This window comes from Artemia sp. Qi Xiang Cuo, chromosome 6 (genome assembly GCF_049724085.1).
Source record: "Artemia sp. Qi Xiang Cuo chromosome 6, ASM4972408v1, whole genome shotgun sequence".
Lineage (NCBI taxonomy): Eukaryota > Metazoa > Arthropoda > Branchiopoda > Anostraca > Artemiidae > Artemia > Artemia sp. Qi Xiang Cuo.
In genome coordinates, this window is record NC_142799.1 from 39,830,514 (window position 1) to 39,856,406 (window position 25,893).

At 34.0% G+C, this 25,893-nt stretch overlaps 1 protein-coding gene across 2 annotated transcripts in view; it reads left to right on the forward strand.

Annotated features, from left to right (window-relative positions):
• The window catches only part of LOC148951220 (follistatin-related protein 1-like), a 188,731-nt gene that overhangs the window by 50,060 nt on the left and 112,778 nt on the right, over positions 1-25,893 (forward strand). For both annotated transcript variants that reach the window (XM_089090186.1, XM_089090185.1), the window contains exon 2: positions 9,917-9,976. In XM_089090186.1, coding sequence (XP_088946312.1) covers positions 9,917-9,976 — 60 coding nt within the window. The remainder of the gene's footprint in view (positions 1-9,916; positions 9,977-25,893) is intronic.

Genomic DNA, 25,893 nt, shown 5'->3' on the forward strand with positions numbered 1-25,893 from the left:
AATAGTTGGACTTGCAAACACCAACCCAGACATGCAAACAAATAGAATCAGACACACAAAAAGAGAAATACACACACTTTAGACATTCAAACTAACAAAGACAAATTCTTGGACTTGCAAACATAAACCCAGACATAAAAACAAATATAATCAGACAGACAAACAGAGAAAGACAGACACTTTAGACATTCATACCAACAAAGACAAATACTTGGACTGGCAAACACCAACACAGATATGCAAACAAATAGAATCACACAGTTTACACAATAGAAGCTACACACTTTAGACATTCAAACCAACAAAGACAAATTCTTGGACTTGAAAACATCAACCCAGAAATAAAAACAAATATAATCAGACACACAAACAGAGAAAGACAGACACTTTAGACATTCAAACCAACAAAGACAAATACCTGGACTTGCAAACACCAACCCAGACATGCAAACAAATTGAATCAAACACACAAACAGAGTAAGACAGACACTTTAGACATTCAAATAAAAAAAAACAAATAGTTGGACTTGCAAACACCAACCCTGACATGCAAACAAATAGAATCAGACATACAAACAGAGAAAGACAGAAACTATAGACATTCAAACCAACAAAGACAAATTCTTGGACTTGCAGACACTAACCCAGACATGAAAACAAATAGATTCAGACACACAAACAGAGAAAGACAGACACTTTAGACATTAAGACCAACAATGACAAATTCTTGGACTTGCAAACACCAAACCAGACGTGCAAACAAATAGAATCAGACATACAAACAGAGAAAGACAGACACTTTAGACATTCAAACCAACAAAGATAAATAGTTGGACTTGCAAACACCAACCCAGACATGTAAACAAATAGAATCAAACACACAAACAGAGAAAGACAGACACTTTAGACATACAAACCAACAAAAAAAAATTCTTTGACTTGAAAAAACCAACCCACATATGCAAACAAGTAGAAACAGACATAAAAAAAGAGGAAGAAAGACACTTTAGGTATTCAACCCAACAAGGACAAATTTCGGTACTTGCAAACACCAACCCAGTCACGCAAACAAATAAATTCAGACATATAAACAGAGAAAGAGATGCAATTTAGACATTCACACCAGCAAAGATAAATTCTTGAACTTGCAAACACCAACCCAGACATGCAAACAAATAGAATCAGACATACAAACCGTGAAAGATAGGCACTTTAGACATTCAAACCAACAAAGACAAATACTTGGACTTGCAAACACCAACCCAGACATGCAAACAAATAGATTCAGACATAAAAACAGAGAAAGACAGGCACTTTAGACATTCAAACCAACAAAGACAAATTCTTGGACTTGCAATCACCAATCCAGACATGCAAACAAATATATTCACACATACAAACCGAGAAAGACAGTCACTTTAGACATTCATACCAACAAAGACAAATTCTTGGACTTGCAAATTCTAACCCAGACATGCAAACAAATAAAATCAAACATACAAACAGAGAAAGACAGACACTTTAGACATTCAAACCAACAAAGACAAATTCTTGGACTTGCAAACACCAACACAGACATGCAAACAAATAGATTCAGACATTCAAACAGAGAAAGACAGGCACTTTAGACATTCAAACCAACAAAGACAAATTCTTGGACTTGCAAACACCAACCCAGACATGCAAACACATAGAATCAGACACACAAACAGAGATAGACAGACACTTTAGACATTCAAACCAACAAAGACAAATTCTTGGACTTGCAAACACCAGCCCAGACATTTAAACAAATAGATTCAGACATGTAAATCGAGAAAGACAGTCACTTTAGACATTCAAACCAACAAAGACAAATTCTTGAAATTGCATACACCAACCCAGACATGCAAACAAATAGAATCAGACACACAAACAGAGAATGACAGACACTTTAGACATTCAAACCAACAAATTCAAATTCTTGGACTTGCAAACACCAACCCAGAAATGCAAACAAATAGATTCAGACATGCAAACAGAGAAAGACAGGCACTTTAGACATTCAGACCAACAAAGACAAATTCTTGAACTTGAAAACACCAACCCAGACATGCAAACAAATTGATTCAAAAAAGTATTTAATAAATGTAAGGGCCCAGGGGGGGGGCTTTGGGGCCCCGGGGGGTCTTTGGGGGCTCGGGGGCCTTTTGGAGCCGGGGGGTCTTTGGAGGCTTGGGGGACTTGGGGGCCTTTGGGGGCCTGGAGGGCCTTTGGGGGCGCCGAGGGATCTTTGGGGGCCCGGGGGGCCCTTTGGGGTTGGTGTAGAGGGGTCCTTTTGGGTTGGGGTAGGGGACCTCACAACATTGATCAAATGGAACTTGTGTATTATAACGACCACAGAGTTTCACCCCAAATCATCTTCTAAAATGTCTCAACCTGTTTCGCTCAAATAATCCCCTAAAATGTCTCAAAGTGTTTCGCCCAAATAATCCCCTAAAAGTAATTCCTGCGTGTTCCTTTTGTTTCGGCATCCCTGCGCTGTCACATTTGAAATTCCTAGGAAACCCTTTCCTGCGTTAATCTCTTCATCTCATAGGTGTTCCTAGCTACACTATTAAGGTTTCGATAAAATATCAATTTATCTCTCTGACTTAAAGATCAGAGAAGCTGTATTTAAAAAAGGATTTTTCTGTATCTTTAGACTCCCGCATAACTCGAAGATAACCATTGATGTCATTTCTAATTCCTGACACTAAAGATCAAAGAAGCCATATTTAAAAATAGAATATTAATTTATCTTTGTCACTAAAGACCATTTATTCCTCAGACCTAAAGACCAAAGAAGCCATATTTGTTTCTTAATTTCCCTTTCGTGAATCAATAATTCCCATCGATTATGCAAATCAATTTCTCAGAAATCTAACCATGAAAATACATCAAAGTGAGAAAAATCCTGTTTTTTCATTCTCAGTGACAAAAACCATAAAAACATGTATAAATTATGTGCAAGTCGGAACTCATGACCCCTCCCTGCTGACAAGTGACAAAAGTTGACATTTGCTAATGAATGAATGAAAGCCTGCTTGTTTTTACGAACGCATTACATCTCGACGGAAGAAAAAAGTACAAGAGAAATAATTTTGATTGAACTAGTATTTTTATCAAATGAGTGAAATCTTATATTCAGGGATAATTTTTTGAGGGGTAACCGTCTAGGGAGGAAATCATCCAGGAGGGGCATTAGCAAGAAAAGTGATAATGCACAAGTAGCTACGAAAAATCACTGAAAGTTGAATTCTAGTGTTTGCTTTAGGTGGGGGAGCGGGGAATTATTTAGCCACTATAAATACATAAAAAACTTAGAAATTTTTGTTGAAAGTCAAATTTAAAACCAAGTTTTTTCTCTGGGTTTACCGGTGACAGTCGTTCTAAGATTTTTAATTAAATAAAAAAAACAAGTTTTTTTAACTGAAAGTAAGGAACGACGTTAAAACTTAAAACGAACATGAATTATTCCGTATATGAAAGGGGCTGTCCCATCCTCAACGCCTCGCTATTTACGCTAAAGTTTTACATTGTTTAAAAAAATAGAGTTGTGAGAAAGTCAAAATTTAGCGTAAAGAGCGAGGCGTTGAGGAGGGGACAGGGGGTACCTTTATATAGTACTAGTACCTTTATAGTACTCTTAAATTACTAAATAGTGCCTATATGATACCAAACGGCTTATTTTTTAGTTTTTACTGTCATTTTCACTTGGTTTGGGAAAATTGGCTCCAGCACGCACAAATTGAAAGAAATTAAATATTTTTTTCTAAGATATCTGGGAAATTTGGTGTTGGCTTTAAGTTTTCTCTCGTTTATTTAAATCTATTATCTAAGTTATACAACTCATATCAAGGCCACCAACATAATCTTAAATAATTTGACCACACAAACTGAAAACGTTTATAATGGACGAGATAGAGCAAGCGTTTATCGTACCACATCTCCCTAAGGGAATCAAGCTAAAAAATTTAGAACAAGCCTACTTTCCTACTAAAATTGTGTGTTGAGTGGGGAACTGGGGTTTTAGAGGGGTCGTTTGGCTGGCTCTCTAGCCATACTGTTTGAAGATAGTTGCTCGCTTCTGGCTTAAAAAAGTTTGCAAGATTCCAACGTTTCTGATGTTGAATACCTCCTATAATGAAGATTGAAATTCTTTACATGATTCTCTTTATAAAGTGCAGCAGCCCATATATTTTTCATAAATGCTGCCTTATGTGCTAAGAATGGACCACATCCACAATTTTATGCCGTTTACCTTGGGGTTGGACTCGTATCTTCCTCTCCTGAAAATGCAATTTTTTTAATCTCTCAATGATTTTGAGTAAAATAGGTATATAAAAATTTTGAGGCAGTTCTATGATGGGACACAAGGGTGCCTGGGGACAAAAAAGAGTATAGAAAGTTAAGGGTACGGGATTGCTTAAATTTCCAGAATGCTTGGATATTCAATTTCGAATTGAATAAAGACTTTAAAGTTTCTTATACCATCTCTTGCATTCAAGTAGCCGAGAAAGAAAAAAAACTACTGCTTTGATTCCGAAAGAACAACAATCATGATAGGGTAAGATATTATCTTCATTGAAGTGTTGATTCTTATTCTAGAGACAACAAAAGTGGATGAAACGGCATTTCCAAGGAGTTTTTTTTTCAGAAACTTTTCCATCCTGATTGTACGTGTCTGATTAGGCCTTGTCGCCAAGAAAAGAACTATACTAAACTTATTAAATATGTGTAGAATATTCTTTCCATAAAGCAGATTTAGTTATTTCCATTCCCCTTTTTTTTTGTAAATACGGGTAAAGGGTGCCTAAAATTAGCAAAATCCATTAATTGAGTGTTATTCTCATCAGTTCTACTAAGCAGAATTTGCCAATCTGTCCTATTCTCGGTAAATTTACTACCCTGTTGAAATTGGTGAATGAAATTTTTCAGTAAAACCCGACAAAGCTTTTAAACCCTTAAATTTTAATATAGCTAGGGCAGTTGTAAAATTTTCACTTTCTTCTTTTCTTAACTTGAACAGACTTTCCCCTGACGCAAAACTGTTTTATATTCGATTTTTCGTGTTTCTAGTTTTTCCTTCATAGCTGACCCCCCACTTATTTTGTAACTTGAAATTTTTTAACATTTTTTAAACTTAAAATGCATTGTTGTGCTTTAACTTTGAATATTTTCTTCTACATTTTGAAAAGCTAACTTCAGCTGTTTTTATTAATATAAATTTTGAAAATATTTTTTTTTGACGCTTCACAATGTAAGATTTATTTATTAATTTTGAAAATTTTCTTTTTTTATTTATATTTACGAATTCTGTAAAGATTTTTTTCTTTAACTTTAAAACTTGGTGTTTGTACTTGAAAAAAAATTCTTCCACCTAATAAAAACTAACTAAATTTCTTTTCTGACCATATTTTTTTTGCGACTGCAAATTTTTAAACTAACTTTGGAACTTTAGATGTTCAGAATATAAAACGTTTATACATTAGCTTTAAAAAAAAGTTCTACTTCTTTCTTCTACTATTTCCTTAAAATTAAAAAAAATTGCAAATACCATTTTTTTCTTCACTACAAGTTTTGTAAAATATTTTTGAAGTTTAAATGTAATTCTATCTTCTACCCTAATCCTAAAGCCTATATTTACATGTAAGTTTATCTTCTACCGTAAAGTAATGTAATTTTATTTTCTGCCCTAATCCTAAAGGCTATATTTACAAACAAAGGAAATGCTGTAGGTAGTTTGAATTAGCCAAAGATATCCTACGATGACGCCTTTCCCCTCAAATAAATGCTATAAGTTACAAGATATATCCTATGATTCCACTAATCATCCCAAATAAAGCAGACAGAATACCCTAAACATTAACATTGTCTACTTACAGCCATTACCTGCTAAAATATGGAGTATGAGCGCTATCTCAAACAATAAATATAGCTTAAGAAAGTGTTAATCAGATTGTTTAAATATAATAAATTATACACAATGGCCGAATATCTTACGATTGTTCTAATCTATTCTAATATACCATATGAAGAACCTCAAGCCTTGAAAATAGGGTAGAAGATAGACCCTATTCTACCCTATGTAATAATGCTTTTAATTGTAATGTATGAGGAAATTGATCTTCTTTCTGGGCATTTAAGTGTAATCTGAATCTTAAGGACTTGGGAATAAGATTTTCAATTCTGCAAGATTCCAAGAATTATTGCTGGTTAATGATATTTGCATGTTTTTGCCTAAACTAATAAAATAAAAGGTATCATTGGTCAACTGCTCCCCATAAGCAAGACATAAATAGTGACAACGACCAAACTGCCTTTCCATCACAAACATCAAAAACAAGAAGAACAATAGGGAACTATTTTCGAAAGACAGTGGAATTCTAGACAATGGAATGTCCAAGGACCGTCCTCATTTTTAAAACATGGCAAAGAGCCATGTTTTTGAAAATCCTAGCCAAAAAATACTTTTTGAAGAATCCGCCCTTATTAGCAATGAACTAGGCATAAAGCAGGAAGTTCGAGAAGCAAATGAAATCAGATTTAAGATTAATAATAATATTTCCTTAACTAGGGATTTTTTTTTATTTTAATTTTTTAACTATGGACTTGGGGGAATATTCACTAAAGGCTCTATACACAAATTTAATTAAAAACAATCTTACAAAATATTTTTAAAAACCAATCGACATTAAGACAGAACCAGTTACAAAAAGACCTTTGAGGTTAGCTGACAAAAAGCAAGATTAGCAATAAAAGCGCGTTTATAATTATTCTTTTTTCATTTCAATGAATTGTCTTGTTTCACCTCACTTTACTTGTCAGTCCTGGTTGAACTTCGCTGAAGTAAGGATGCTGGGACTGTTCTAAGAAATTTACATTTTAGTTTTATTGGTTGTATGAATGAATTAATGATTTTTATTACCCATCTTTAGCAATACAAAAAAGTAAAAATGGAGTAGAGAAAAAATGAAAAGAAAACAACAAAACACATCGAACAAACGAACTAAAAAGACAACCATTACGCATTACTGACTATAGCTTCAAACATACTATGCGTTGGGTCTAAAGATTTCAGGAACTTTTCCCTCCTGGTCGCAATCACGACGAAGGGGTCATCGAGTCCGTAACGTGCTGAAATCTGGAGGTTTTTTCGCTATGGGGGAAGGCTAAGCAGATATTTTGCAAGCTTATAGAACACTGTACGGATTGTTTTTTTTATCATCAAAAGTAAACGAAGACCAGAAAGGTGACAAAGCTAAGATATGAGGGGTGGCAAAGGAATTGAAGATCCGTGCTGAAATGCGGGGGTTATATAGGCGTTTGTATGACAAAATCATCCCATACGCTTTTCGGACTTTCTGTTTGAGAATATTTATTAGATAGGACCAGGTAGCTTTAAGATTAGACCCAATTGGCAAACCAAGGTAAGTCATTGATGCTGCTGCAGAGAACAGTATTACTACATAGTGCAAATATGACAGGCGCCAACTCTTTCTTACGACAATTAAAGACGACCATCTCGCTTTTGCTGGAGTTGAGTTCTAGGCCTACGTTAGCATATTCGTTAGACAAAACTCTGAAATTACTCTGTATGCCACTGACGGATCTACTCAGATTTAAAATGTCGTCGGCATAATTAACAAGAGACAAATCAATTCCACGAAAAATAAAGCACGTTTTCCCCATCTTCTGAGCCTCGATGATACTGTTATTATAAAGAGGCGGTGATTATAAAGCCCCTTGGCGAATGCCTTTTCTTAATGGTATGAGGAAATCGGACACAGTCGGGCTCTGTTTTTTTAGTACCCTTACTCTAACCTTCAACTTAAAATACATGTTCCTATAAGTAGCAATTATAGATCTGTCAAGACCTCTCTTAAACGAAGAGACAAGCAGTTGTGCATGGATACCCGAATCAAAAGCCCCGCGGACTTCGTGGCCTGTAAGTACCACGGTTCCTTCTTGAACCTCTGCGTCCAGCAAAACATTAGACAATAGTCTTTTCACGTGCTCGCGGCTAATATTTCTCTGGAAACCGAACTGCGAATCTGGCGTACTAAAAACATACTTTATCCCCTCAATAACCAATAGCTCCATCAATTTACAAAAAAACCGGAGCAACGGTTATCGGGCGGTAAGAACAACATTCAGATTGGTCTTTACCTTTCTTGATGACAGGGGTGATTACACCGGTACAAAAAATATCTGGCACTAGACCGCAACTAAAAATCATTTGGAACATAAGTGCTACATGTACTGCCAACAGTCCACTACCGAGAATTATACGCATAACACAAATATTATCTACTCCTTTAGAGTACTTCTTTTTTAGTTTAGGGATAGCCGAACGAGCATCCGACACTCTCGCTACGTGGCCGAGGCCTAGTTCGATCGATTCTAAACAGAGATCAAGATCTCTCTCAAACTTGAACTCCAATTCAGGATCAGGTGCAGCAAACCAGCTCATGAAATAACTATTCCATTCACTTTCACTAGGGACGGATTCGTTACTGGGCGCTTTTGCAGATCGATTTTTCATGATGAATTTCCAAATTTTATTTGGATCGAATCGTAGCGACTCACTGTTTTCATCAATCACACGAGGGCGATGCAAGGCGAGACACTTGGAGAACTGCCGCTTTGCATACACTCGAACACTGTTTACAACGCTTTGTTTAGGACGGCCCGAATCAATCCACACACTATACCACATTTTAGCTTGTTGACACGCATTAACCAAAGCTGGGTTTTCCGACCATCCTGGAACTTCTGACCCAATTCTCACTTTACGAATGGGAACCGCGGTTTCTTCTGCACAGCGCAAGGCCTGAGTTATTTCACTACAGTAGATATCTAGAATTATTTGTTTCTCATAACATGCAATCAGCGAGCTTTGGAGTAGTAGCTGGAAAGGGACTTTAATATTTTCCAGGATTCCGTCACACACAGACCTGAACATGGCTAAATTAGCTTTTTGCCATTCAGTCTTCTGGAACCACTTTTTCTCCTTTGGAGTATCATTTGGAGCATTATTCAGGAGGTCATTTAATAATGGAGGTATTAGCCACCAGAAGGTGATCAGAAACATAGAAGCCGATATCAACCCAATAGTCACCGTGAGTCCTCAAGTTGTGAGAGCAGATTAGAAAGTCGAGCGAGGACATGGAATCGTAGTTATGTACGCATGTGACGTTTACTCTGTTTTTCAGTACCTGCAGTCTTGGATAGGCATCGAACAGTATTTGACCTCTCGGATGTATGTTCTTGTGTCTTTTTTCTTTTATATATTTATGTTTTACTGAGGACGGCCATCGGACATAGAACCGAAATATTCATTCAAATTAGAATTCTACTGTCTTACGAAAACAATTCTCTATTGTTCTTCTTATTTTTGATTTTTAGGTTTCAGTCTGTGCTTTTGAACGCAGTTCAATAGTTACAATTGAACGGCAAAAATAACAAAAATCTATGCAAAAAGCCTACTTAACGTGAGGTCGTTGGTAAAAACGTAAACAAATAGTAAAAATGTCGTGTCTTTCCTGTAAGAAATTATTTGAGTAAGCCTTTGATTTTTTTGCGTGTACACAATCCCTAAGTTTGTTAGCCTCGTGTCGTGCTATAATGTACAATTGGAACTGCTAGTAATGAGTAATGATTGTTTGTTCCTTTTCAATAAATGGAAATTGAATAGAATCTTTGAAATAAAGCAGGATCGATTTGAACATTTTTGGGAATTTTCCTTCGAAAAACGACTAGAGGAATATAGTTAGCGAGGACAAACAACGAATAAGTTGAAAATTTAAGGGTTAGAATCGGTGAAAGAATAATTTCAGGAATTACACCTGGTCTGAACAGTTTGTACTAACAATTTGTGTCTTTATTATTTCAGAAAACGAAAGTCAGTTTCATCTTTTATGCCTGGATATGCTCTTCGCTTTCGTATAAATTGGTATGTATTACTTTTTTGAATAAAAAGCCTGGGACACTCAGGGCAATCGGGAGGAGAGTGTAGTGTCAAAATCCTAGAGTTTTAGTCTTAAATGGACCCAGGACAATACATTCTGCTTTTTTACTGCCTTCCCAAACCCCTATGCCTTCCCAAGGCCAGAACAAAATTTGCACTTTACTGAAAAAATACAAATGAATGTGCATTGTCAGTTTAATATACATATACTAATATTTAGTAATCAAAATGTTAAAATTATTTGATTTGTTAAAGTTATGAAAGTAAAAACATTTATATTTTTTTCAGTAAAGTGCAAATTTTCTTCTGGCCTTGGGATGGTAGAGGGGTTTTGCGCCAAACTTATGTTAATTTCTGCTCGTTTTGAGTTTGACTCGATTATTTATTTTAATTTCTGTTCGTTTTGGGTTTCATTTTTGTATCGATGCTGATTTGTGGTAGTTTCGAGCTTAGTAAATTATTGGATTTAATTTTTGCTCATTTTTTGTTTAATGGAGTTCTTTACTTTTCTTTGAAAAACTTATTTTGTGGAAAAAGTTTTTTTTAATTAATTTCTTTTCTTTTTATATTGACATAGTCTTTTCAGGGAAAAAGAAAATAACACTTTAAATCTTTTTGATTTTTAAGACATTATAGTTTGGCCTGCTATTTGTATACTGGAGAAAAGTTTTCAGCAATTTTTAACAACATACACCATTTTAAAAATCTGGACACAAATAGTACTGTTTAACTTAGTGTCATACCTCCTCTAGTTGACCTGAAATGGAAAACCTGAAACCATTCCCAAAAAAATCTGTTTACTTTCTTTGATAGCTTTGATAAACTTACAATATTTTGATTTGGTTAAATTTTAAGAGCAGAAGTAGCCTCGAAAATTTGAACATAGTACCCTCAGTCGTTCTTGGGATACTGCTGAGATGCTTTATTGGGAATTAGCATTTTCACAGTGCATTTTGATTTAATCTTAAGGCAACATTTAGTTTAGGCACTAAGGCACTAAGGGGGATTAGTTGCCCTCCAATCACTTTCGACTATTAAAAAGGGCATCAGCCCTTTCTATTTTCAATTGAATGAGCCCTTTTCGAAGTTCCCACGATAACTCATTCGATACGAAGCCCTGGTCTAAACAACAACAACAACAAAAAAATTACTAATCACTTTTGACTATTAAAAAGGGCACTAGCCCTTTGAATTTCAAATCGAATGAGCCCTTTTCTGAAGTTTCTACAACAACGTCTTCTATAAAAAACCTTATATGCCCCCAGGGCATAACTTAAAACTCTTGCCCTGAGGGCTGTGGCGGAATATCCTCCTCAGAAACATATTTTCTATCTGTAAATCAACTACGCTGAACAAAATGGCCATCTCAAAGTTTTTATTGGATGTGTTTGGGGGAATGAAGGGCGTGGGGGGATAGTAGTAGAGATGCATTATTGAGTCCGAACGGGGCTCCTTATATGGGCATAGAATACGGACGGGGCACCAAATAAGGGCATAGCCTCCCTAGGGAGAATGATTACGTAATGGGGTCAATGACCTCTTTTTCCAAGGTTGATTTATTTGATGTTTCTATGTGTAATAGCTCCGGGGCGAAGGTTGCACATGCGCATTGAATTCTAACGGGAACAATGTTATTGATCTAGGACTCGAGGGGGAAGTGAATTTCCGAGAAATTGATTGCGTAATCGATCGCGAATGTCATGGTGTCCAGAAATAGTATTTGTTGTTTGGCCACGTGTAATGGCATGAGGGGTGATTTACATAATCGATGGGGGACATAATTTATTCAAGGATTATCGATCGAGTCTAATGGGGGTCAAGGTCAATCGATATGTTGTTGTTTGGCCACGTGTAATGTCATGAGGGGTGATTTACATAATCGATGGGGGACATAATTTATTCAAGAATTATCGATCGAGTCTAATGGGGGTCAAGGTCAATCGATCTGTTGTTGTTTGACCACGTGCAATGGCATGAGGGGTGATTTACATAATCGCTCAGGGAATTATTGATTTATGACACTGTGGGGTGATTTACATAATCGCTAGGGGAAATTATTGATTCACGATGGGGGAATTATGAAACAAATATGACTTCATTATTGTTTGGCTAACCTAACCTGTGAACTTGATTTACATAATCGGCGGGGAAATTGTTGATTCACGAAGAGGGAATTAAGAAACATTAAGGCTTCTTTAATCTGTGATTTACATAATCGCTAGGGGAAATTATTGATTCACGATGGGGGAATTATGAAACAAACATGTCTTCATTGTTGTTTGGTTAGCTTAACCTGAGAAATTGATTTACATAATCGGCGGGGAAATTGTTGATTCACGAAGAGGGAATTCAGAAACATTAAGGCTTCTTTAATCCTTAGGCCTGAGGGATAAACGTTCTTTAGGTCAGAGAGAAAAATTAATATTCTATTTTTAAATAGGGCTTCATTGATCTTTAGTGTCAGGAATTATAATTGACGAAGGGGAGAATTAAGAAACATTAAGGCTTCTTTAATCTTAGGTCTGAGGGATAAACGTTCTTTAGGTCAGAGAGAAAAATTAATATTCTATTTTTAAATAGGGCTTCATTGATCTTTAGTGTCAGGAATTATAATTGACATCACTTGTTATCTTGGAATTATGCGGGAGTCTAAAGAGATAGAAATTCTATTTTTAAATACGGCTTCACGGAGCTTTAAGTCGAAGAGATAAATTGATATTCTAACGAAACCCTAATAGTTTAGCTAGGAAAATTTATGAGATGAAGAGATTAACGTAGGAAAGGGTTTCCTAGAAATTTGAAATGCGTTAGCGCAGAGATGCCAAACAAAAGGAACACGCTGAAATTACGTTTAGGGATTATTTGGGCGAAACGGTTTTAGATATTTTATGGGATTATTTCGGCGAAACAGTTAGAGACATTTTGAAAGAAGATTTTAGGAAAGGTTTTAGAAGAGAATTTGAGGGTGAAACTCTGTGGTCGTTATAATACACAAGTTCCATTTGAACAGTGTTGTGAGGTCCTCTACCCCAACCCCAAAGGGTTCCGATCCCCACCCCAACCCCGAAGGAAGCCCCCGGTACTCAAAGGCCCTCCCAAGCTCCCATAGAGCCCCAGCCCCCCAAACGCCCTCCTCAGACCCTCAAAGGCCCTCCTCTGGTCCTCAAAGGGCCCCCGGATCCCCAAAGGGCACCCCCGGGCCCCCCAAAGGCCCCTCGGGCTCCCAAAGGACCAACGGGGTCCCAAAGGCCCTACACCGGTCCCCAAATGTCCTCCAGGCCCCCCACAGTCCACCCGGCCCCCCAAGGCCCGCCCCCGGCCCCCCAAAGGGCCAACCGGCTCCCAAAGGACCAAACGGTCCTCAAGTGTCCCCCAGACTCCCAAAGGCCCCCCTGTGCCCCAAAGGCCCTCCCCCCGTCCGCCAAGGTCCCCCCCGGGCTCCCCAAGAGCCCCCGGCGCCCCCCAAGGTCTAGGTCAACATAAAATTTTATCAACGAAGTGAAGAAAAGTTCAAGTTCTCTTCTGAATTTTACTAAAGAACACAATTCATTTCTAATTTCACCAGAGAAAATAAAAATCTTCCGCTTCAGTTCTTTATTTCACAAAAGACATAAAGAAATTTAAAGTTCAATTCTAAATTTTTCAGTGGAAGATAGAAAAAGTAATATCATACTTGTGAATATTTTCACGGAAGATAAAAAGTTCTAGTTCAATTTTAAATTTTCTCAACGAAGTGAAGAAAAGTTCAAGTTCTCTTCTGAACTTTACCAAAGAACACACTTCAATTCTAATTTCTCCAGAAAAAATAAAAATCTTCCACTTCAATTTTAAGTTCCCCAATGAAATAAAGAAATTTAAAGTTCTATTCTAAATTTTTAGATGGAAGATAGAAAAAGTAATACTATGAGAATGATTGTTTTCCATGAAGATCAAAAGTTTAACTTTATTTATAATTTTTCTTAAATTCAGTTCTGATTTTTCTCAAAGAGATGAAAAATTTAAATTTCATTTCTAAATTTTTCTCTAGAAGATAGGAAAAGTTATACTACGATTGTGATTATTTTTCAGTGAAGATAAAAAGTTTCACTTTAATTCTAATTTTCTTAAGTTCACTTTCAGATTTTTTGCAACGAGATGAAAAATTTAAAGTTCTATTCTATGATGATACAAAGTTTCACTTTAATTCTAAATTTTCTTAAATTCAGTTACGACCTTTCTCAAAGAGATGAAAAAATTTAAAGTTCTGTTCAATATATTTTCTCGGAAGAAGAAAAGTTCAACTTCGATTCTGAATTTTCTCATTGAAAATTAAATAAGTTATTGATTAATTCAATATTCCCAAAATAATATAAAAATTTTCCACTTCACTTCAGATTTTTCTCGAAGAGATGAAAAATTTAAAATACTATTCCAAATTTTTCATAGAAGATAGAAAAGATCAAGTTCTCTTCTGAATTTTACCAACAAACACAATTCAATTCTAATTTCTCCAGAGAAAATAAAAAGCTTCCACTTCAGTTTTATGTATACCAAGACATAAAAAATTTAAAGTTCTGTTCTAAATTTTTCTGTAGAAAATAGGAAAAGTTATACTATGTTAGTGATTATTTTCCGTGAAGATAAAAAGTTTCACTTTAATTCTAAATTTTCTTAAATTCAGTTCCAACTTTTCACATAGAGATGAAAAAAATTTTAAGTTCTGATCCAATTTTTCATAGAAGGTTGGAAAAGTTATACTTTGATCATGAATATTCAAGTTCTCTTCTGAATTTTACCAAAGAACACACTTCAATTCTAATTTCACCAGAGAAAACAAAAATCTTCCACTTCACTTCATTATTTCACAAAGACATAAAGAAATTTAAAGTTCAATTCTAATTTTTCGGTGGAAGATGGAAAAAGTAATATCATACTTGTGAATATTTTCACGGAAGATAAAAAGTTCTAGTTCAATTTTAAACTTTCACAACGAAGTCAAGGAAAGTTCAAGTTCTCTTCTGAATTTTCTCAATGAAAAAGAAATTACTCATTGATAATTTCTATTTTTTCCAAATAATATAAAAATTTTCCACTTTAGTTCAGATCTTTCTCGAAGAGATGAAAAATTTAAATACTGTTCCAAATTTTTCACAGAAGATAAAAAAGTTCAAGTTCTCTTCGGAATTTTAGCAAAGAACACACTTCAATTCTAATTTCTCCAGAGAAAATAAAAATTTTCCACTTCAGTTCTTTATTTCACAAAGACATAAAGAAATTTAAAGTTCAATTCTAATTTTTCGGTGGAAGATAGAAAAAGTAATAGCATACTTGTGAATATTTTCCTGGAAGATAAAAAGTTCTAGTTAAATTTTAAATTTTCTAAAAGAATTGAAGAAAAGTTCAAGTTCCCTTCTGAACTTTACCAAAGAACACACTTCAATTCTAATTTCTCCAGAGAAAATACAAATCTTCCACTTCATTTCTTTATTTCACAAAGAGATAAAGAAATTTAAAGTTCAATTCTAATTTTTCGGTGGAAGATAGAAAAAGTAATATCATACTTGTGAATATTTTCACGGAAGATAAAAAGTTTCACTTTATTTTAAATTTTTCTTAAATTTGGTTCTGATTTTTCTCAAAGAAATAAAAAATTCAAAGTTCTGTTCCAAATTTTTCATAGAAGATAGAAAAAGTTATACATTGATAGTGAATATTCAACATGAAGATAAGGAACTCCACTTTAATTCAGAGTTTTCTCGAAGAAGTGCAAAATGTTCAAGTTCTCCTATCTATGACTAAGTTTGCTAAAGACAAGCTATTTTCTTGTGAAAACACACAAAATCAGAAAAAATGATCAATTTTCCTATAGTACCTACGCAATTAGACTAAAAATGAAGGTATTTATGCAGAGTTTCAACTAGCTATGGCTAAGTTTGCTAAAGACAAGCTATTTTCTTGAGAAAAGACGCAAAATCAGAAAAAATGTTCAATGTTCCTTTAGTACCTACTCAATTAGACTAAAAATGAAGATATTTATGCAGAGTTTCAACTAGCTATGGCTAAGTTTGCTAAAGACAAGCTATTTTCTTGTGAAAACCCACAAACTAAGAAAAATGTTCAATGTCCCTTTAGTACCTACTCAATTAGACTAAAAATGAAGATTTTTATACAGATTTTCGACTAGCTATGGCTAAATGTGATAAAGACAATCTATTTTCGTGAGAAAACACATAACATCAAAAAAATCTTAAAATGTCAGTTAGTAAAAACGCCATAAGGCTGAAATGAAGATCCTTATAAATAGTTAATTATAGATAAGGCTAAGTTTGATAAAGACAAGCTATTTTCTTACGAAAACACACAAAATCAGAACTAAAATTTTCAATGTTCCTCTAGTACCTACACAATTAGACTAAAAATTAATATATTTATGCAGAGTTTCAACTAGCTATGGCTAAGTTTGCTAAAGACAAGCTATTTTCTTGCGAAAACACACAAAATCAGAAAAAATGTTCAATGTTCCTCTAGTACCTACACAATTAGACTAAAAATGAAGATATTTATGCAGAGTTTCAACTAGCTATGGCTAAGTTTACTAAAGACAAGTTATTTTCTTGCGAAAACACACACAATCAGAAAAAATGTTCAATGTTCCTCTAGTAACTAAACAATTATACTAAAAATGAAAATATTTATGCACAGCTTCAAATAGCTATGACTAAGTTTTCTAAAGACAAGCTATTTTCTTGCGAAAACACAAAAAAAATCAGAAAAAAATGTTCAATGTTCCTTTAGTACCTGCTCAATTAGACTAAAAATGAAGTTATTTTTGCAGAGTTTCAACTAGCTATGGCTAAGTTTGCTAAAGACAAGCTATTTTCTAACGAAAACACACAAAATCATAAAAAAATTTTAAATGTTCCTCTATTAAAAACGAATTTAGTATTAAATTAATATATTTTTTATGATTTTATTCTATCTTTGTCTAATTTTGATAAAGACAATCTATTTTCGTGCGAAAACACACAAAATCATAAAAAATGTTCAATGTTCCTTTAGTACCTACGCACTTAGGCTGAAATGAAGATATTTATGCAGAGTTTCAACTAGCTATGGCTAAGTTTGCTAAATACAAGCCATTTTCTTGAAAAAACACACAAAATCAGAAGTAAAATGTTCAATGTTCCTCTAGTACCTACGCAATTAGGCTTAAATTAAGATATTTATGCAGAGTTTCAAATATCTATGTCTAAGTTTGCTAAAGACAAGATATTTTCGTGCGAAAACACACAAAATCAGAAAAATGTTCAATTGTCCTTTAGTAACTATGCTTTTAGTATTAATTTAATATATTTTTTTACATTTTAAACGATATATTTTGAATTTTTATATATACAATCTATTCTCTTAATAACACACAAACAAAATCAGTTGTAATTTTTTCAATTTTCCTCTAGTACCTACCTACGAATAAACACACTGACTATCTGTATGAAGAGTTTCAACTCGAGCTGTAGAAGTTTGCTATAGTCAAGCTATTTGTCTTGCGAAAACACACAAAATCAGAAAAAATGTTCAATGTTCCTTTAGTACCTACACAATTAGACTAAAAATGAAGATATTTATGAAGAATTTCAACTATCTATTACTAGGTTTGATAAAGACGAGATATTTTCTTTCGAAAACACAAACAAAATAAGAAAAAATGTTCAATGTTCCTTTAGTAACTACGCAATAAGACAAAAATTGAAGGTATTTATGCAGAATTTCAACTAGCTATGGCTAAGTTTGCTAAAGACAAGCTATTTTCTCACGAAAACACACAAAATCAGAAAAAAATGTTCAATGTTCCTCTAGTACCTATGCAATTAGGCTGAAATGAAGATATTTATGCACAGTTTAAACTATCTAGGACTAATTTTGCTAAAGACAAGCTAGTGTCTTATGAAAACATACAAAATCAGAAAAAATGTTCAATGTTCATTTAGTACCTACACAATTAGACTGAAATTAATATATTCATGCAGAGTTTCAACTATCTATGGTTAAGTTTTCTAAAGACAAGCTATTTTATAGCGAAAACACAAAAAATCAGACATAATGTTCACTGTTCCCTTACTACCTACGAAATTAGGCTGAAATGAAGATATTTATGCAGAGTTTCAAATAGCTATGGTTAAGTTTACTAAAGACAAGACATTTTCTTGCGAAAACATACACAAAATCAGAAAAAATTTTCAGTCTTCCTTTAGTAAATAAGCAATTAGGCTAAAAATGAAGATATTTATGTAGAGTTTCAACTAGCTATGGCTAAGTTTGCTAAAGACAAGCTATTTTTCTTGCGAAAACATACAAAATCAGAAAAAATTTTCAGTGTTCCTTTAGTAGATACACAATTAGGCTAAAAATGAAGATATTTATGCACAGTTTCAACTAGCTATGGCTAAGTTTGCTAAAGACAAGCTATTTTCTTGCGAAAACACACAAAATCAGAAAAAATGTTCAATGTTCCTTTAGTACCTAAGCAATTAGGCTGAAATGAAGATATTTATGCAGAGTTTCAACTATCTATGGCTAAGTTTGCTAAAGACAAGCTAATTTCTAACGAAAACACACAAAATCAGAACAAATGTTCAATTTTCATATAGTACCTACGCAATTAGGCTGAAATTAAGATATTAGTGGACATTTTAAACTAACGAGTTCGAAGTTTGCTAAGGACTATATATTTTATTTTGAAAACACAAACAAAATCAGAAAAAATTTTCAATTATACTTCACTATAGACAAAATTAGTATAAAAATGAAGATATTTATGCAGAGTTTCAAATAGCTACGGCGCAGTTTGCTAAAGACATGCTATTTTCTTGCGAAAACACACAAAATCAGAAAAAATGTTCAATGTTCCTTTAGTACCTACGCAATTAGGATAAAAATGAAGATATTTATGCACTGTTTCAACTAGATATGGATAAGTTTGCTAAATACAAGCTATTTTCTTGCGAAAACACACAAAATCAGAAAAAATATTGTTAGGTTAGGTTAAGTTAGATTAGGTTAGGTTAGCCTACGTACGCGCGCATATAGGTTAGGTTAGGTTGGATTAAGTTAGGTTAGGTTAAGTTAGGTTAGGTTAGGTAAGATTAAGTTAGGTTAGGTTAAGTTAGGTTAGGCTAGGTTAGCCTACGTACGCGCGCGTGCGTAGTTTTTCTGATTTTGTGTGTTTTCGCATGAAAATAGCTTGTCTTTAGCAAACTTAGCCATAGATAGTTGAAACTCTGCATAAATATCTTCATTTCAGCCTAATTGCGTAGGTACTAAAGGAACATTGAACATTTTTTCTGATTTTGTGTGTTTTCGCAAGAAAATAGCTTATCTTTAGCAAACTTAACCATAGATAGTTGAAACTCTGCATAAATATCTTCATTTCAGCCTAATTGCATAGGTACTAGAGGAACATTGAACATTTTTTTCTGATTTTGTGTGTTTTTGTGAGAAAATAGCTTGTCTTTAGCAAACTTAGCCAGAGCTAGTTGAAACTCTGCATAAATATCTTCATTTTTAGTCTAATTGCGTAGGCACTATAGGAACATTGAACATTTTTTCTGAGTTTGTTTGTGTTTTTGCAAGAAAATAGCTTGTCTTTAGCAAACTTAGCCATAGCTCGTTGAAACTCTGCATAAATATCTTCATTTTTAGTCTAATTGTGTAGTTACTAGAGTAACATTGAATATTTTTTCTGAGTTTTCGTGTTTTCTCTAGAAAATAGATTGTCTTTAGCAATATTATACTGTGTTAGTTTAAACTCTGCATAAATATATGCATTTTTAGTATTATGATGTAGGTTCTAAAGGAACACTGAACATTTTACTTCTGATTTTGTTTGTGTTCTTGAAATAAAATAGATTGTCTTAAGAAAAATTAAACATATCCATTTAAAACTCTAAAAAAATATATGCATTTCAGCCTAATTGCATAGGTACTATAGGAACATCGAAAATTTTTCTGATTTTGTGTCTTTTCGCACTAAAGTAGCTTGTCTTTAGCAAACTTAGCCATAGATAGTTGAAACTCTGCATAAATATCTTCATTTAAGCCTAATTGCGTAGGTACTAGAGGAACATTGAACATTTTAATTATGATTTTGTGTGTTTTTGCAATAAAATGGATTGTATTTAGCAAACTTAGCCATATCTAGTTGAAAATCTGCATAAATATCTTCATTTAAGCATAATTGCGTAGGTACTAAAGGAACATTGAACATTTTTTCTGATTTTGTGTGTTTTCGCAAGAAAATAGCTTTTCTTTAGCAAACTTAGCCATAGATATTTGAAACTCTGCATAAATATCTTCATTTAAGACTAATTGCGTATGTACTAGAGGAACATTGAACATTTTTTTCTGATTTTGTGTGTTTTCGTGAGAAAATAGCTTGTCTTTAGCAAACTTATCCATAGCTAGTTGAAACTCTGCATAAATACCTTAATTTTTAGTCTAATTGCGCAGGTACTATAGGAAAATTGAACATTTTTTTCTGATTTTGTTTGTGTTTTCGCAAGAAAATAGCATGTCTTTAGAAAACTCAGTCATAGCTAGTTGAAACTGTGCATAAATATCTTCATTTTTAGTCTAATTGTTTAGTTACTAGAGCAATATTGAACATTTTTTCTGATTTTGTGTGTTTTCGCAAGAAAATAGCTTGTCTTTAGTAAACTTAGCCATAGCTAGTTGAAACTCTGCATAAATAGTTTCATTTTTAGTCTATTTGTGTATTTACTATTGTAAAATTGAACATTTTTTCTGATTTTGTGTGTTTTCGCAAGAAAATAGCTTGTCTTTAGTAAACTTAGCCATAGCTAGTTGAAACTCTGCATAAATATCTTCATTTTTAGTCTAATTGTGTAGGTACGAGTGGAACATTGAACATCTCACTTCTGATTTTGTGTGTTTTTGTAAGAAAATGCCTTGTCTTTAGCAAACTTATCCATAGCTATATGAAACTGTGTATAAATATCTTCATTTAATGCTAATTGCGTAGGTACTAAGGCACTATTTAACATTTTTTTGATTTTGTGTGTTTTCGCACGAAAATAGCTTGTCTTTAGCAAATTTAGCCATAGCTAGTTGAAACTCTGCATAAATATATTCATTTTTAGTCTAATTTCGTAGGTACTAAAGGAACTTTGTAAATTTTTTCTGAGTTTGAGGGTTTTCTCAAGAAAATAGCTTGTATTTAGCAAACTTAGCCATAGCTAGTTGAAACTCTGCATAAATATCTTCATTTTTAGTCTAATTGTGTATGTACTAATGGAAAATTGAACATTTTTTCTGATTTTGCGTGTTTTCGCAAGAAAATAGCTTGTCTTTAGCAAACTTAGCCATAGCTTGTTGAAACTCTGCATAAATATCTTCATTTTTAGTCTAATTGCGTAGGTACTAGAGGAACATTGATCATTTTTTCTGATTTTGTGTGTTTTCACAAGAAAACAGCTTGTCTTTAGCCAACTTAGTCATAGATAGGAGAACTTGAACATATTGCACTTCTTCGAGAAAACTCTGAATTAAAGTGGAGTTCCTTATCTTCATGTTGAATATTCACAATCAATGTATAACTTTTTCTATCTTATATGAAAAATTTGGAACAGAACTTTAAATTTTTTATTTCTTTCAGAAAAATCAGAACCAAATTTAAGAAAAATTACAAATAAAGTGAAACTTTTTATCTTCCGTGAAAATATTCACAAGTATGATATTACTTTTTCTATCTTCCACCGAAAAATTAGAATTGAACTTTAAATTTCTTTATGTCTTTGTGAAATAAAGAAGTGAAGTGGAAGATTTTTGTTTTCTCTGGAGAAATTAGAATTGAAGTGTGTTCTTTGGTAAAGTTCAGAAGGGAACTTGAGCTTTTCTTCACTTCGTTGAGAAAATTTAAAATTTGAACTAAAACTTTTTATCTTCCAGGAAAATATTCACAATTATGCTATTACTTTTTCTATCTTACACCAAAAAATTAGAATTGAACTTTAAATTTTTTTATGTCTTTGTGAAATAAAGAACTGAAGCGGAAGATTTTTATTTTCTCTGGAGAAATTAGAATTGAAGTGTGTTCTTTGTTAAAATTCCGAAGAGAACTTGAACTTTTTTATCTTCTGTGAAAAATTTGGAACAGTATTTAAATTTTTCCTCTCTTCGAGACAGATCTGAACTAAAGTGGGAAATTTTATATTATTTGGAAAAAAATAGAAATGATCAATGACTAATTTCTTTTTCATTGAGAAAATTCAGAAGAGAACTTGAACTTTCCTTGACTTCGTTGTGAAAATTTAAAATTGAACTAGAACTTTTTATCTTCCGTGAAAATATTCACAAGTATGGTCTTACTTTTTCCATCTTCCACCGAAAAATTAGAATTGAACTTTAAATTTCTTTATGTCTTTGTGAAATAATGAAGTGAAGTGGAAGATTTTTGTTTTCTCTGGTGAAATTAGAATTGAAGTGTGTTCTTTGATAAAATTCAGAAGAGAACTTGAATATTCACGATCAAAGTATAACTTTTCCAATATTCTATGAAAAATTTGGAACAGAACTTTAAATTTTTTCTTCTCTATGTGAAAAGTCGGAACTGAATTTAAGAAAATTTAGAATTAAAGTGAAACTTTTTATCTTCATGGAAAATAATCACTAACATAGTATAACTTTTCCTATTTTCTACAGAAAAATTTAGAACAGAACTTTAAATTTTTTATGTCTTGGTATACATAAAACTGAAGTGGAAGCTTTTTATTTTCTCTGGAGAAATTAGAATTGAATTGTGTTTGTTGGTAAAATTCAGAAGAGAACTTGATCTTTTCTATCTTCTATGAAAAATTTGGAATAGTATTTTAAATTTTTCATCTCTTCGATAAAAATCTGAAGTGAAGTGGAAAATTTTTATATTATTTTGGGAATATAGAATTGATCAATAACTTATTTCATTTTCAATGAGAAAATTCAGAATCGAAGTTGAACTTTTCTTCTTCCGAGAAAATATATTGAACAGAACTTTAAATTTTGTCATCTCTTTGAGAAAGGTCGGAACTGAATTTAAGAAAATTTAGAATTAAAGTGAAACTTTTTATCATCATAGAATAGAACTTTAAATTTTTCATCTCTTTGCAAAAAATCGGAAAGTGAACTTAAGAAAATTATAATTAAATTGAAACTTTTTATCTTCACAGAAAAATAATCACAATTGTAGTATAAATTTTCCTATCTTCTAGAGAAAAATTTAGAAATAAACTTTAAATTTTTCATCTCTTTGAGAAAAATCAGAACTGAATTTAAGAAAAATTATAAATAGAGTGAAACTTTTGATTTTCATGGAAAACAATCATTGTCATAGTATTACTTTTTCTATCTTCCATCTAAAAATTTAGAATAGAACTTTAAATTTCTTTATTTCATTGGGGAACTTAAAACTGAAGTGGAAGATTTTTATTTTTTCTGGAGAAATTAGAATTGAAGTGTGTTCTTCGGTAAAGTTCAGAAGAGAACTTGAACTTTTCTTCACTTCGTTGAGAAAATTTAAAATTGAACTAGAACTTTTTATCTTCCGTGAAAATATTCACAAGTATGATATTACTTTTTCTATCTTCCACCGAAAAATTTAGAATTGAACTTTAAATTTGTTTATGTCTTTTGTGAAATAAAGAACTGAAGCGGAAGATTTTTATTTTCTCTGGTGAAATTAGAAATGAATTGTGTTCTTTAGTAAAATTCAGAAGAGAACTTGAACTTTTCTTCACTTCGTTGAGAAAATTTTAAGTTGAACTAGAACTTTGGGGGCGCCGGTGGCTCTTTGGGAGCCCGGGGGGGACCTTTGAGGACCGGGGGAGGGCCTTTGGGGCACAGGGGGGCCTTTGGGAGTCTGGGGGACACTTGAGGACCGATTGGTCCTTTGGGAGCCGGTTGGCCCTTTGGGGGGCCGGGGGAGGGCCTTTGGGGTCCGGGGGGACAGTTGGGGACCTGGAGGACAGTTGGGGACCTGGAGGACATTTGGGGACCGGTGTAGGGCCTTTGGGACCCCGTTGGTCCTTTGGGAGCTCGATGGGCCTTTGGGGGGCCCGGGGGTGCCCTTTGGGGATCCTGGGGCCCTTTGAGGACCAGAGGAGGGCCTTTGAGGGTCTGAGGAGGGTGTTTGGGGGGCTGGGGCTCTATGGGAGCTTGGGGGGGGGCCTTTGAGTACCGGGGGCTTCCTTCGGGGTTGGGCTGGGGATCGGAACCCTTTGGGGTTGGGGTAGAGGACCTCACAACACTGTTCAAATGGAACTTGTGTATTATAACGACCACAGAGTTTCACCCTCAAATTCTCTTCTAAAACCTTTCCTAAAATCTTCTTTCAAAATGTCTCTAACTGTTTCGCCGAAATAATCCCATAAAATATCTAAAACCGTTTCGCCCAAATAATCCCTAAACGTAATTTCAGCGTGTTCCTTTTGTTTGGCATCTCTGCGCTAACGCATTTCAAATTTCTAGGAAACCCTTTCCTACGTTAATCTCTTCATCTCATAAATTTTCCTAGCTAAACTATTAGGGTTTCGTTAGAATATCAATTTATCTCTTCGACTTAAAGCTCCGTGAAGCCGTATTTAAAAATAGAATTTCTATCTCTTTAGACTCCCGCATAATTCCAAGATAACAAGTGATGTCAATTATAATTCCTGACACTAAAGATCAATGAAGCCCTATTTAAAAATAGAATATTAATTTTTCTCTCTGACCTAAAGAACGTTTATCCCTCAGACCTAAGATTAAAGAAGCCTTAATGTTTCTTAATTCTCCCCTTCGTCAATTATAAATAATGACACTAAATATCAATGAAGCCATATTTAAAAATAGAATATTAATTTTTCTCTCTGTCCTAAAGAACGTTTATCCCTCAGGCCTAAAGATTAAAGAAGCCTTAATGTTTCTTAATTCCCTCTTCGTGAATCAACAATTTCCCCGCCGATTATGTAAATCAATTTCTCAGGTTAAGCTAACCAAACAACATTGAAGCCATGTTTGTTTCTTAATTCCCCCCTCGTGAATCAATAATTTCCCCTAGCGATTATGTAAATCACAGATTAAAGAAGCCTTAATGTTTCTTAATTCACTCTTCGTGAATCAACAATTTCCCCGCCGATTATGTAAATCAAGTTCACAGGTTAGGTTAGCCAAACAATAATGAAGTCATATTTGTTTCATAATTCCCCCATCGTGAATCAATAATTTCCCCTAGCGATTATGTAAATCACCCCACAGTGTCATAAATCAATAATTCCCTGAGCGATTATGTAAATCACCCCTTATGCCATTACACGTGGTCAAACAACAACAGATCGATTGACCTTGACCCCCATTAGACTCGATCGATAATTCTTGAATAAATTATGTCCCCCATCGATTATGTAAATCACCCCTCATGCCATTACACGTGGCCAAACAACAACAGATCGATTGACCTTGACCCCCATTAGACTCGATCGATAATCCTTGAATCAATAATTCCCCCATCGATTATGTAAATCACCCCTCATGCCATTACACGTGGCCAAACAACAAATACTATTTCTGGACACCATGACATTCACGATCGATTACGCAATCAATTTCTCGGAAATTCACTTCCCCCTCGAGTCCCAGATCAATAACATTGTTCCCGTTAGAATTCAATGCGCATGTGCAACCTTCGCCCCGGAGCTATTACACATAGAAACATCAAATAAATCGACCTTGGAAAAAGAGGTCATTGACCCCATTACGTAATCATTCTCCCTAGGGAGGCTATGCCCTTATTTGGTGCCCCGTCCGTATTCTATGCCCATATAAGGAGCCCCGTTCGGACTCAATAATGCATCTCTACTGATAGTTGCCCTCCAATCACTTTCGACTATTAAAAA